Source organism: Sander vitreus, chromosome 2 (genome assembly GCF_031162955.1).
Source record: "Sander vitreus isolate 19-12246 chromosome 2, sanVit1, whole genome shotgun sequence".
NCBI classification, from domain to species: Eukaryota; Metazoa; Chordata; class Actinopteri; order Perciformes; family Percidae; genus Sander; species Sander vitreus.
Window position 1 is genome coordinate 23196664 of NC_135856.1, and position 14696 is coordinate 23211359.

A 14696-nucleotide genomic window follows, 5' to 3' on the forward strand; every position below is an offset into this window, starting at 1 on the left:
TGTGTAGTTGATGCTCTAAAACATTAAAGCAAAAAGAGGCAAATAAAAAAGATATATTAACTACAAGTGGTTGTTTAAAGAAGTTGTACTGCGGGGGTGGGGGGTGGGGTCATTGTTTCACCTTCAATACAACCAAGTATGCAGTCAAATTTGTAAAAAACAGAAAAATAAACAGGGCTGTGTGCCATCAACGAAATGTTGACTCAAACTGCAATTCTCTTTGAAAACATCAGGTTTGTAGAACGTTTTTGTAATCAATTTCTCACATCTCCATTCCTACTGGCTGCAAATGGAAAGAAATTGCACTGCCATAGTATCCTTGAATCCTGTTCATGTGATTGCAAAAGCAGAACCATTCTCTGGTCTGGTATCTGCAGCAGATCACTACCTCAGTGCAAACTGTTTTTAACCCACACAGTTGTATCACAATAGATTGCAGCTGTATCTGACAGATCAAACGAGGTTTCCACAATGGACACAATCCTTTATCTCTCTTCTTGTGGCTAAAAATTGGGCAAGGAGCTAATGTCCCAGATGAAACTCATCACTCTGATGTAAATATTCTTTCATTCTTTGGTTTAAGAGTATTATTCTTTGCATTGAAGTCTCAGGATGCTGTTACACAAGTAAAGCTCTGGAGTGAACAGTGTATGCAATTAGCTCCTCATATGATATGACCGGTATTTTTGTGTCTGGATATTGTTACTAGTTGCAAATGTCTTGCATAGCAATAGCTGAATTCCTCAAGACTTAAAACAACGACAAGAACAGTAAGATATGGAAATTTGACAAAACAGATAACAAATCTTGGCACATCCAGTAATGACACACAAGATATCACACGTCAGATTTTTGACTTTGGAGTTTGGTAAAGAACATACTGTGCAGGAAACATATGGCTTTTCTGTAAATAGTCTATCTGTCTTATTATTATAAGTTGAAGCATGATGAAAGACTGCTACGTCTGTTGCCTCCATCTAGAAAAGGTCCACAACTATCACAGCATTTACTGGCTAACTTTGTGGATCCCTGAATGTCACGAGAATGTGTAAAAAGTTTGTTTTGTTTGTGAGCATGCAAACCATGAGCTCATTGATCTAATGTGTGTGTGTGTGTGTGTGTGTGTGTGTGTGTGTGTGTGTGTGTGTGTGTGTGTGTGTGTGTGTGTGTGTGTGTGTGTGTGTGCAGGGATGAACCACTCACAGCAAACACATTAAAGCAATCCCATTCACTCTCTGCTTGCCGAATAGCGAGCTTGAACCCACAAGAGTCTGTTCGGTCTCTTGTTTGTCTCTGTCTTTCACTCCTTCTCAATACAGCCACAACCTATCCTTTAAAAAACTTTCCCTGGTAGATGAAGACAGAGGCCTCTAGGCCGACAGCAGCTGCCCCCACTTCAGATCTTCTGGCACATGTGGAGCCTGGACTTGGACGAGGAGGTGGCGTCTTTCCACACCTTGCAGGAAAGGCCCTTGGCACAGTCACAGCGCTGGAAGATTTCCAAGCCGTGAGAGCCTTTCTTTCTCTGCTTGGTGCACACCTCTCCCTGCCTCAGCACCGGCTTGCAGATTTTGGTCCAGAAATGGCGTGCACAGCAGTAGCCCTCCGAGCAATCAGATGAACGCAGGCAAGAGTCGCCCTCATGCCCTAACAGGGGAAGACAAGAAACAGTGCTGATCAGTGAGAAGCCAGTGAACAACGCATCTACAAACAGTATGTCAAGTTGACATATGTCTGCTCAGAAAAACAGAAACAAATGCTTCATCAGAGACATGAAAGACCTGCATGAAATTATAAATCATCCAGCATCTTGGAGTTTTGCTGTATAGTGCTTCAGTTATATAAAGCACAGGAAATGTATGATTATTGTTCATTAAGCTGTTATGTTTTCCATACAGATAAGTTTATGCAACCTTTTCTTCACATTTCAATTCAGATTGCATAACGTGTGGCCATGTCTGAGACAAAAGAAAAGCTTGAAGTTTTCAACATAAATCAAGCAAACAATTAGCTTATTCTGTATATTAACCATATCAACCCATCTGGTCTGAGTCTGATATTCTTGGCAGGATGTTAGCATGCTCTTATGAATGCATAATAAGTATAATTTAGTCAAACCAGTCGTCCTGTATAGCTGACAAAACCACACTTTGCTGATTAGGTATTTTAATGTGAAGTTCCAAGCACCAGTCTGATGAACTGCTAAGCCTGACTGCTTGTTCATTGCTTTAACACCACTGATTCATTTGTGGTAGATTTTCTCAAGCAGTGACTTGCATAAGGCCATTATAATGTAATTATGTTAAAGGAGAGGGAGTCAGTCAAGCACAAATAAAAGTAAATGGCCTTATTTACAGCAACTTTAAGTAGTGCTGCTATTTTCACATTGATTTTAGCGTTGCAGCCTGCTGTCTTGAGGGTGCATTTAGAGTTGAGTGTCTCATTAAACGTATTGCTTGCTTTATGGACAGGCCCTTACATTAACTTAAATTAGGTGACATAAACGCTAAGCATGGGGCTCAGAGAGTTATTAGATATAATCATGCTAAACCTGCATTCTGCGGTTTTCACTTCTGTATCACACAAGTGTGTGTGCTGTCATTGAAAGTGTTTGTATGGCTTTATGTAGGTACAGAAACAGCAGGAGTGTGGTTTCTTCCAGGCTCCCCATACGGTGCTTTGGGCTCAGAGACACTGACACATGAGCAGAGGCGTAATTATCAACATAGTTTGTGGATATGCGTTGCCTATGAACTCTGTAGGACATGCAGACAGTGAACAACAGAAAGATTCAGCCATCGACAGCAGAAAAGATGAGGACGACAAAAGATGAAAGAGAAAACGACAGTGACAGCGTTTAGAGAGGGCATTGTTTCCAGTAGACATGTTCGAAACATAATCTCACCTTTAAGAGAATGCTTAGCATGTGCCTTCCCACCCTTCCTCCAGCTCTGGTCTTTGGTGGTGGAGAGATGCTCGTCTAAAGCTGAGATGTGAGGTGAGATCACACTCTCAGAGACAGGGACACAAATATCTGCAGACAGAAAAAGAAGAGATCAAACATTTAAACAATTCCAACCCTGCTTACTTTGTCAAGAAACTACATAACAGATCGTTCAACCTGATGGCCAACGAGTTAAAAGTCAAATCAATATGTTAGTAGCTTATGTTAGTGATTGCTAAACTAGGCTTTTCATGAGAACTAACAGCATCTCTGTTGGTCAGCTATGTCAATTGAAAACAAAAAAACAATTTCTGCACAGCCTCTGCACAAACACACATTCATGCCACTCACACTTTTCATGGATGAAACACCACTTTCCAAAATGTGATCACTGATTCCTAACCTCTGGGCATCAATTGGATAGAGTTTAACTATAGTTCAGGATTCTGTCTGAAAGCATGTGTTGAATTATGTAAATATACTGGTCTGGCTCTTTCACTCAGTCTCTGGGCTGGATACTGTACAAGTCACTTTTTTCCAGAATATTTGCATAAGACAAGAAATCAAATTTCTGAATCGTACCCTGCAGTCACGACATAACTGAAGCTAACATGCTCTGAAAATGTGTTTGTGTCAGATACGTACAGTTACTGCAGCGGTTCCCAGGACAGCACATGGCATCTCTATGGCAGCGCTTCTTCCTCCTGCGGCAGGTGAGGCAGCGAGAGGGAGCCTGTTGAGGGCTGTGGCAGTAGCTTCCCACACTGCACTCCTTATCATTGCTGCATGGATACACCTGCTGAGGAAAAACACATGTTTACTCAGTCAGTTTACTCAGTTTATGAAAGATTGCACAAGCACACATTGATCTTAACAAATGCATGGTTAAAGTGCATGACTTAATGAACAGTTCTTCCTGAAGATAACTCATAACTTTGCGTTGATGAGGTGGCATTTTCAACGGGCTGCACAGAGCTCTGACCCAGTGAGACACCAAACTGCATTTGCATGTACAATGTGGTAGGTGCAAGTTTGTCGGTAAGAATCAAGCACTCAAGGGCAATATTGGTTCCAATGTCAATGCAGTCGCATCGCCCACCTTCTCAGATTACGTTAAAGGTGCACGTCACATGGTGCAGTCATGTTTTGTTTATTTCCGAAGCTTTACAGTGCCAAGCGTGAGCAGCTTATTCAAAAGCTCAAATAATCTTTTAGTGAATAATACAGAAAATGTTGCCTTTGATATTTGACTTTGACATATTTGCCTACGGGTGATAAAACAATATTAAACACACACATACAAACGTGGCTGTGGCATAAGTGCCATGAGCTGTTTCATGACATTATGAACTGTTTGCCCTTTTTATTGGGCAGTGGGCCGGCAAATCAATGGGATGGCAAAATCAATAAGCACCATTGTTAAAGAGAAGGAACATAGTGGATTTTGTTGGACACAACCCAGCAAATCACAAATTACCCAGACCAAACTTGACGGACAGACAGTAACTGCATTGCTTCTAATTCTATTCCAAGCACCACAGTTGCACGACCTCAGGTCCCAAAATTTTAATTGTAGACGTTAACAAGTCAAATTAAACCCATGTTATGTTCAGGTTGGAGGTGTGTGGTGACACTCTACCCTCAAAAAAAAAAAACCTTGGTTAGACCAAAAACAGGAACCAAATAAAGCCCAACTCAAATGCAATTTATCATGTTAGAAAACTGCAGATTTTACTGATACCCTAACTAATCTGCATCATATGTCACTGTTTTAAGAGAGAAATGTTACATTGAGAGAAACCTGGAAGCTTTCAATGTTCCAGTTACTGTTGGAGTCACTTTGGATTTACTCGAAGGTTTCCTGGCTGTTAACTAATTGTTAACAGTTTGAGAGCTATATCATTGGTTGTGGAAAGAGACAGTGCTGTTAAGTTTCAAAAATTGAATATTTGATGTTTTGGACATCAAAACCAAATGTCATTCATCTTCATTTTATATTGAGCTGGTGGCAGAAGTCTCAGCAGCATACAGAGATCTGAAATCTTGGCAAATTAACCCTAAACTCTCTGCATGGCCAGATATATTGGTAAGTAGGAAAATATGTTGGTTGTTTGCTTTGGGTGAACTGACTACAGGCTGTGGTCCCGTCCCTCTGCATCCAATTTTAAAGGACAACATGTTGTAGGGATTAACATGTCTCTCACTGGTGTGGTCATTTGTTTCAGGTCCCAGACAATAGAGCTATTAGAATTTCCAAACCAAGAGAAACCACTTCAGTTTCTCTCAATTGTTCTCAGTGTTCAGAGGCTTAATGAGTCTACAGACATAATTGAGGGGCAATTACTGTAGCTAATCATACTTCTTCATAGTCAATTTGGCAATGTTTTTGATTTAGTATGTCTTGTGTTTACACTAAAGGGTTGGGACATTCTGTTGTGCAGCAACACACACAAAGAACCTTTAAGTTTTTTCCGTAAGTGCACTGAAATGACCACCTTAACAAACACAACATCCACTCTCCACAGCAGCAAGAAGCACAATTAAAGCCAAGCAAACTTTTTCCATAATGAGTGTGCACACCAATGATAAGTTTTACTGGAACTTGATATAATTCCCTACACATGCAAGTCCCATGTCCCTGTTAGACTTGGAGCATGAGCAACGGAGTTTGTCGTGAATTGTTTCACAAATTAAATGAACTCCTCGGTCAAATGAAATAATGTTACACATTTAAGTCATCAAGAGAGAGGATCATTTTCAAAAGCTTCAATGAAACATCAATACTCTGGCTCAAGGCCACACCAGTTGAGGGAGACATAATGAAGGTCAGGTCACTGTGTTTCTCCAATTGCTGCACATCTTTTATTTTAGGGCATTGTTATTACAATGGATGTACACCTATTCTAATATGCAGATCAGTAAAAAAAAAAAAAAAAAATAGCAGGATATGGATTCTGACTGTGTAAATTATGTCCAGTGTAGACCGACATTAGAACAACATGTTTGGCTGGCACACCACCACCGGCACCACAACCACATTTAGCTTGGCACTGCACTGACAGATCTGATTTAGTGTGGCTTACCACTGACAAACATGGAACAATAAACATGGGTGAATGAACAAGAAAAAGGTTTAAATCAGAGTAAAATCATTATAGCCACAATAAATAGCAAACTTCATTTGGGGTATAAAGGTCAGCGGAGAGGGGCTGCCGTGCCAAAAGGAACATGCAACATGAATGTGCACCACATAAAACACAAAATTAACTCTCAACAATATTAATATTTCAGCACATTAAAAGTTGTTACTTGACGTGCTTGTGCTTCAGAAAGTGAGCAAGATTAGACTTGTTGGACAGATGCCATACTGACTTTCTCGGGCTGGAAACACATGGAGGCAATGATACAGGCGTAGAAAAATGAGCAGGAATATTACACTGAGTCCTCATTCATCAAAATGACATATTCCCACAATGCAGATGCTTAATGTGTTGACGTAAGTAACAAAGCTCTGATGTTTGATGGATTATAAATATTTCTTAATTACTACTGTGTTAAAAGCTGTTCTCAGAATATTCAAAGGCCGTATTTCAAAGGGACACTCCACCAATTGTACACATGAAGACCAGTTTACTTGTTATGGGGAGAACTATTCAGCAGTTGTATACCGGTTGTAGTTCTGGAGGAACTTTCCAGAATCTGAGAAAATAACTCATAGTGTCATTAGGGTTATCTTGGCTTAGTCTCGCATTGTCAGACCTTCCTCCACAAGCACTGCAGAGGAGGGTCTGGCTAGTCCACACAGGATGGGAGAAAAACGTGCTCTGGTTTATTGGCATTTCTTTAAACCAATCACAATTATCATGGGTGGCGCAAAGCTCCCCACGGAGTCACTGTAAAATAGCCTCGGGAAGGAACTTGTTTTGGTGGAACGTGTACGTTCAAAAGTTGTTTTAGTTACGAGAGAAAACTCAGATTGGACAGATAGTCTAGCTAGCTGTCTCAATTTACCCTGCAGAGATCTGAGGAGCAGGTAACCATAGTCCTCATAAATCCACCGGAGTTTAAAATCCCAACACAAAAAAAGTGGAAAGAAACGGACATCGGCGAAAAGACATGCATCGAGGATATAGACTATGTTGGCTTAACCCTAATGAATAAGGGAATTATTTTAACGGAGAGCCTATATAAAAAATGGGGGTTTGAAAGACATTTTCCAGACAGGTAGGGTCTAATACTGTATAGAAGCCATCAAGTTGTATTATGGGAAAAGTAGGATCCAGTATTTTGACCATTCCTTTTTTCAGCTCTCTCTTGTAAGTCCCCTAACTTTATGGAAGTGCAATATTAAATCACTGGAGTAGCCCCTAAAATCTGAGCTCCTCTTTCACACAAAAAATCTTTCAGAAATAGTTTGACATTTTGGCTTTCTTGCAGAGAGTTGGATGAGTTTGTGTATTAAATATGGAGCTAGAGTTATAAAGCAATTAGCCTAGCTTAGTATAAAGACTGGAAGCAGGAGGACACAACTAGCCTGGCTCTCTCTTTAAAAATATGAACACCAGCACATCTAAAGCTCAATAATTAACATAATGTTTCTTACTTGTTTAATCCTCAAATAAACAGAAATGTAAAAGTGTAAATTTGTGGTTTCAGAGGGAGTTACATAGTGCAACTATTTTTTGGTTGGGCATGACAAGAGTCCAACAAGTCACTGCTCCTGTGCAATAAATAGTTACAGCTCCCCCCTAAAACCATGAATTTCCATTTTCACATTTCTGTTTTTGTGTACAAATGAAACAAAATATATAATGTGTTAATGAGTGAGCTTTGGATGATCTGTGGTTGGTGTATTTTTGCTATTGGTGCTAAACTAAGCTAAGACACACTAGCATTAGAGCGGTAGAGTATTGATCTTCTCATCTAACTCTCAACAAGAAAGCGAAACTCAAAGTCCACTTAATATGTTTTCCAGAGCTTTTACCCACATCTCACAGTCTTTCTCAGCCAATGGAGTTTGTTCCACTGGGAAAGACCATTAAGATTAAAGTTTAAAAAAAAATTGGGGACCTATTTTTGTGTCAACTGCTCAAAGAGAAACATTTAGGCTACATTGCCATGGACTATGACTATTGGTATAATCACAGCTGAGGAGGGAAATATGCTGGAAATATGGTCTGAAGAGAAGTTCAAGAAAGTGCAGTGGAAGTTTTGTGGAGAATTAGAAGAAGAAGAAGAAGAAGAAGAAGAAGGAGACTCACCTCTTCCATCAAACCGCTCAGACTGCCCTTTGAAACCCAATGATACAAGGCTGACCCCCAAATCATGGCTGATAATCTCGTCTTATCTTGTCATGTTTTAAAATGCCTCATTCGCAAGTTCTGAGGGCTGGGGCTTCATTTGGATGCATCTCATTTATCTCACATCTTTTTTTCTGTTGCTCCCTTATTTGTCCCACGGCAGCCTTTGCACATAAAAGCGCAGCCTTGGATCCTGCGCAGGAAGTGGGTTAAAAACTGCAGCCTCTCTTGGTATGCTGGTGAGACGATAAAGGAAGAGACAGACAGAGAGTCATAAGGGATGCCCCCGGCCCTGTCTCGTGCTACTCTCGTGCTGGTAAAGCACCGTGGCTTTGAAGAGGAACCTTAAATATGCAGGAGCAACAATCTACAAGGGATTTACTACCGGATATACAGGCCTTTGAACCCTTCCTCTGGTCTTTGGGTCCCTTATTTATCTCAATTGAGTCATTCCAAAACGCTGATATAATTCGATGGAAGTGCCCTGTAATGCAGTCTCTACTGTTTAGTTTAAGTCTGAGGGTTTAAAATTTTGGGACAGTATGAAAAGTATCAGGATAGTAAGGGGGTCAAATCTTATTTTTCACTTTGTAAAAATGCAAACGCTGTTTGCAAAACAGAAAACAAAGCTGGTATAGGGTACCAGCTTTGTTTTCTGTTTTCACAGAAATTCTTTCTCAAAAAAACAATGACAGCATCAGTTGTTTAAGCATGTGCCCCAAATCTACATCTGTTTACGTTCAAGAGACAAAACACTCTTGCGGCCGCGGTAATTTTGACAGTAGCAAATAAGTAAGTAAGGTTATTATAGAACAACAAAGTCTGAGTAGGGAGGAGGTTAGGGTGGATGGAGCGATCAACAAAACATCGGACTTCAACACAGGAGGCCGTAGTTCATTTCTCGTTTCCAGACAGAGTTTATGTTTTGTTTTTTGTTTTATACATGATTGTTCCCTAGCCCTAACCACATGTTTATTATTGTCACCATGACAATGAATGTCCCCTAACATTAACAAAGTAGTAATTTTAACCCAAATCTTGATCTTTCCCAAAGTCGTTTTTGTGCCTAAACCTAACCAAACTTGAGCCATAGCGTTGTCACATCATAAAACTGTTGTTTTTTTTTTTCAACATTGATTTGTAACTATTTTCAAAGCCATGGACAACGCTCTGCGGATAGGGGCGTCAAATCAGAAAACACTTCTATGTGTCGTTATAGAGGGCATGGACAAAGTACGTATTTTGTTGGAGGACTTAATTTAAACAATTTAAACCAATATAACTTCTTGTGTGGATCACCAATGCACACATAAATAAAACCTGAGACAGAACTGTTGTTCTCTGCATATGGCAAAGTGCACTTTAAAGAACCATGAAAATAAACATAAATTTAGGGTGAAAGAAATATGAAAGACCCCAAAAGACTCTCCTTAAAAAGTCTGCATTCAGCCAAAACAATTACAATACCCTCCTCTTTTTCTGACTCCGTCTCCCACCCTAACAATTTTCATACAGTCCTTTACTGTTTGTACATGGACGGACACTGCCTGAGTAATTAGAGCAGTGCATACATGCTGTACTTCCTCCTAGAGTTTTGTCTGAGCCAAAAACACACAAAAAATAAATCTTATGTAAAGAGAAAACCATTCAAAAATAACCTGTGTAGTCTCAGAAACACACATACATTACATTTGTTAAATAAAAGTTGTAATTTAATGTACTACACAATAACATCTCATGAGTGGAATGAAAAATCAGTAAAAATCTTCACACACTTAGTACACATCTATGCTTTTTGAGATTTGTGCCGTGATTGCACTTGACCTTCAGGAATCAGGCACGTAACCTGAAACTGTGAATGGTGTTAAGGAGTGACAGGGGCCTTACAGAGTCAAATAAACGATGTCACTGAACAAACAAACTTCATATGCCCTAAAAGCACAGACAGCCGGCATCAGATTACATAGGGATGGCTGAACACAAGTCACTCGTACAAACCATGTCTTCATACACAGCTTGGCGTCTTTCATCACTCAAAACACATGTGTTTATGGGCATGTCCCTTTGAGTGCTAGAATCCAAAGTCTCCAAAACTAGACCTTCCTTAAGTTAAGTATACATTCTGAGTTGATCTTATTCATCGGACACGGAGAGAGGCACACAGTCAGCCGACATGACTGCTCTCTTCAAAGACTATCAAAGGAAAGGGGAAAAACTCTTGGTGGTAATCTAGGAGGTGTGCTGCTCTAAAAGGTGTAATCCTGTGGAAAGAAAGAAAGAAAGGGGCACGGGTCTCCTCTCTCATTAACAGGTCCAACTTCAGTAAAGGAGGTTTCAACAGGAGACCCCTAATGGCTCCAGTGCAGGGCCCTCACAGCGCCCAAGGGACCCAGAGACTGAAAAGGCCACAGGACTAGAGACTGAAGTTCAAACTGAGCCGAGCGCTAACAAGCACTCACACCTCTTTTCTCAGCTCATTAGGATCACTAAACATTCATTTTAGGTTAGAGAGGTGGGTAGGCAGGGCTGAGAAAGAGAAAGGACGTGGCTCTACTTTTATAAGCAGAGCCCTCAGACATCGCTTGTTAAAGTAATCTCTGTGTTGAATAAAGCAACTAGTTAAGGCTGACCGACCGGCTGCTGATGTTTTACAGACACGTACTGCATGAATGCCGCCACGCTGTCGGTTCCCTTGTGGGTTCAGAGGTTAGAGTGGTGAGCACTGCCTGCCCGTGCTATCCATTTCTGTTGGTTCCCTTCCAAGGAGCCAACAGTGCCACCCACGAGCACTGGCTGTCAAGGTCTAAGAGGCGTACATTTTGGTTTTGTCGGTTCCACTCCAGTCAGGCTGATGTGAAAAGGGTGAGACAACGGGGAAAAACACTCAGCAGTTTGCCCCGACTGAACGTTAAGGGATAGCCAAAACCTGACCCTGATTTGTGTGTGATTAATGTAACCTATATCGCCAAACGTTGTCAGCAGCTACAGGAAATAAAAGCCCATTAAGATGTCAAATAACCGAAGGCTTTGAGCAGCGTTTCTAATCTGATGGATAAAACACCAAATTACAGCCTTGTTTCCTGCTGCAGCAGCCCGTCTCCACAGGGTGGTTGCTGGACTCTCTCCTTCGATAATTTGCTACATTTGAGTAGTAAACCACTGAGGGAGATTTTTGTAATTGTAATCTTTAACTGTGAGAGAAAGAGCTGCTTTATACCATGTAAAATGTTATATTATTGTGTTTGGCTGCAGAATAAAGTAGGTTAAAAACTAATAAAATTAGTAAGAGTTTTAAAAAATGGCCTTGTAGGTGAATTGTTCAAATTATCACTCACATCCTGATCCCACCTCCCGAGGTGTAATAATCTGCCAACCATGACCACTTGAACATAAATCTACTTGGAGAAATTTGAGTTGAAGCATGCCCATTTTACAAACTTACACCCAAGTTTGGGGTGCCTGCTGTGAACCACTCAGTGACATGCTGTTTTGTGCTATGCAACCTGTTTCAAGGCATTTATCGTAATTAAAAAAAAAAAAAAGAAATCTAAAAGTAATTACAATTAACACTCCTAGACTAAATATATGCCGCACTTACAGCCTCATGAAGAGAGCAGACTTGTTATCTTTGATTTATTCTGCTCGTAAATGGCCATTGCATGATGAGATGCAGAGGATCAGTGCAGTTTGCATCAAGCCGCATATCTGGCCAAGGCTGAGCTGCGGCTGTTACTTTACAACTCTGGAAAACCTCCTGGCAGTCAGAACACACACACACACACACACACACACACACACACACACACACACACACATATATATATATATATATATATCCCCTCCTGCTGCCATAAATGCTATTAGCCATCTTCATTTGGACACACTGCACTATGACATTTAACTTTTGTAACAGTACGGTGGTCTCTGCACACACATATTGTTTCCCCTCAGTCCACTCTTCCAAACCACTCCATATTATTGCAATGGCAAAGATGTAAGCAGGCGTTCAAATTGAGGTCTGGCAGGGTTGCTTGAGGTTGGATCTCCTCAGAGGAGAGAAAGTGGCTTTTCCATAAAGCGCTGCTCTCAGCACTACACGCTTCACAGATATCCAACACTATCACTACTGCACGTGATATTACACACAGTTGAACAGGCCAAATGTAAACACAAGTTGGTGTTACTGTAAATCTAGAGGGTGAGACCATCAGTCAAAAAAATAAGAGTAATCAGCTGTTTCAGTGAGTTGATGAACAGACTGTCTGCTGTGTAGGATGTGATGGAGATGTGGCAGTGCCATCTGCTGCTCAAAAAGATACTCTGAGGTCAACACAATCAGACTTCTACATGTTTAATTAAAGCTTAGATTTGGTGGTAATCCTTCTGGAAGATGAAGGCCTGCTGGCTTTTGTCAGTTTTTTTGTTTGACTGATGTGCCAATTTCTTTTCCACATCAGTATCTGTTTCCCTCTTCAAAAAATAAACTTGTAAAAAAATAATTAGGTACACAGAGAACTTTGCCCGGCCAAGCAATAAATGTACAGCTCTAATTTCTCACTAGATAAAAATCACTCATAACATTTTTGATCTCACATTTTCTGTCAAACTACAGTAATATGGCACTTTGTTGAAACAGCAGGAATTGATAACTCTTTGAGTGGGTATTAAGTGGTTGGTAAGAGTATCCCTCAGAGGCCCCACAGTAAGATTCTCATAATCCCAGCAAGCGCCTGGACCACTTTAATAACACTAAGACCCAGACAGAAAATGAACCTAAGTGTTAACTTTTTCTCACATTTCTACTGGCATTAATGATTTACTGTGGAAGTGCGCTGCACCCAACTGTGGCGTCAGGTCTGAAAGGCAATTAGGGTTTATGAGGGGTCCAATCCCTGCAATTTCCAATAACTATTCACACGTGAGAAAGCTCTTTTAAGGCATAGGGCTATTTAACTTACACACCTCAACATACTCCATAGCCAAGGTTTTGAAGACTTACCGCACAATTACGCACGCTTATCTGTATATAAAGTCATTTCAATGAAAAAAAAAACTGTTCTTCCTTGTCATGCTCATTATAATAAGTGAACACTACATTGGGAATCGTCAAATTGCTATTACCGCTAATAATAAATGATTCCACTGGCTCTAATCATTCTACCAAATTTCAGGCTTTGCGTAATAGGGCTGGCATATGCATTTATAAGTCCTCAGACAATTAAATACTTTAAATTACCTGCGCAAGGACGTTATATTTCTTGGTGATCCCAAGGTGGACAGCGGCGGAGCGGTTTGGAGCAAGTGTAGGTGTCTCTTCCAACAGAGCTGGCTTGATTAAGTTCGCTTTCGGGCGCGCCTCTGATACCTTGGATGTCCCCGTCTTCAGTGTAGCGACGAGAAGCATCACAACACAGCATCTATTCCAAGTTAAGGCGAGCATCCTTGAAAAAAAAAATACTGACATACCAAAAAGTGCCGCAAAAATGAAGTTTCTCAATGAGATGTGTTCGCCCTGTCAGTGTCCATGCGTCACGTTTGCCCGTCTACAAGACATAGAGCAGTGATGAAGCCAAGAGTTGTTCCTGAAAATCAGATATTCATAAGAATAACTGCCATCGACACAGTTATCTGAACACAGAGAGCGCAGTGTAGAAAGGGCAACAATGAAGAAGTGGATCTGTTAAAACGCTGATGCTCTGAGGGTCAGAAAGAAACTTGACAAGAGGTTTCCTCTCTGTCTCTGTCTGGCTGTGAGTGAGCACTTAGTCCTGCAGCCGGGTGTTTTATGATCTCGGATACTTTCTTTTTATAGGATTCTAATGAGTTTGCTTCCTCCGCCCCTATTCACAACTGACAAAGAATGAAACTGATCTGTGTGCGGCTCTGCTGCTTGCACATTGTCGTCTCGACACCGGCACCAGGAGCCCCGTTGGGAAAAAGCTATAAAATTATACACTGTGTATTTTAACTGGGCGCTTGACCCTTTTTACTGCGAGGCGGTTGGGCGAGTAGGAAACGGAAAAAAAGGCTGAATTAAAGGGGGGTTGTAGGTAAGGTGGAACATTTTCCGTGATCACAAGAATAGATTTGTGTCTCTAGGAAATTGTATGTGTGAGGAAAAAATGTAAAATATAAAATATCACACTCAGGCCATATCAAAAGCAAAACGCATCTTTATTTAGACTTGGATTAGGCTTGTCATTGAAATGATGTCCTGACCAATGTGAAATGTAAATAAGCAGGAGGTGGTTCAGGGTCCATTTAACCAGCATTCCGGAATAACTTAGAATATAAAAATCTATCTGATAACTATTGTTTTCCCTCTGTGGGAAAGGCATCCCTCATGATGCAAGGAATGCCAATGGTGATAAAGTTAGTGATATAAGTATTATAGAGACTTCTTTGTTTGAGAGTCTTGTATCAGTATAAGTTATATTCATGTTGGTTAGATA

The 14696-nt window shown here is 40.6% G+C and overlaps 1 protein-coding gene across 2 annotated transcripts; it reads right to left on the reverse strand.

Moving 5' to 3' along the window:
- Positions 1 to 1109: 1109 nt before the first annotated feature.
- On the reverse strand, positions 1110 to 14027 carry dkk2 (dickkopf WNT signaling pathway inhibitor 2). Of its 2 annotated transcripts, none has more exons than XM_078261672.1 (4): positions 13481 to 14027; positions 3590 to 3740; positions 2906 to 3034; positions 1110 to 1647 (listed from the first exon to the last, which is right to left on the reverse strand). In XM_078261672.1, exons 1-4 carry the CDS (start codon positions 13706 to 13708, stop codon positions 1397 to 1399), a joined length of 759 nt encoding a protein of 252 aa, XP_078117798.1. In that variant the 5' UTR covers positions 13709 to 14027; the 3' UTR covers positions 1110 to 1396. The 2 variants fall into 2 exon arrangements, with proteins under 2 accessions (XP_078117798.1, XP_078117789.1); XM_078261663.1 differs by having other exon boundaries at positions 3590 to 3743.
- Positions 14028 to 14696: the final 669 nt, after the last annotated feature.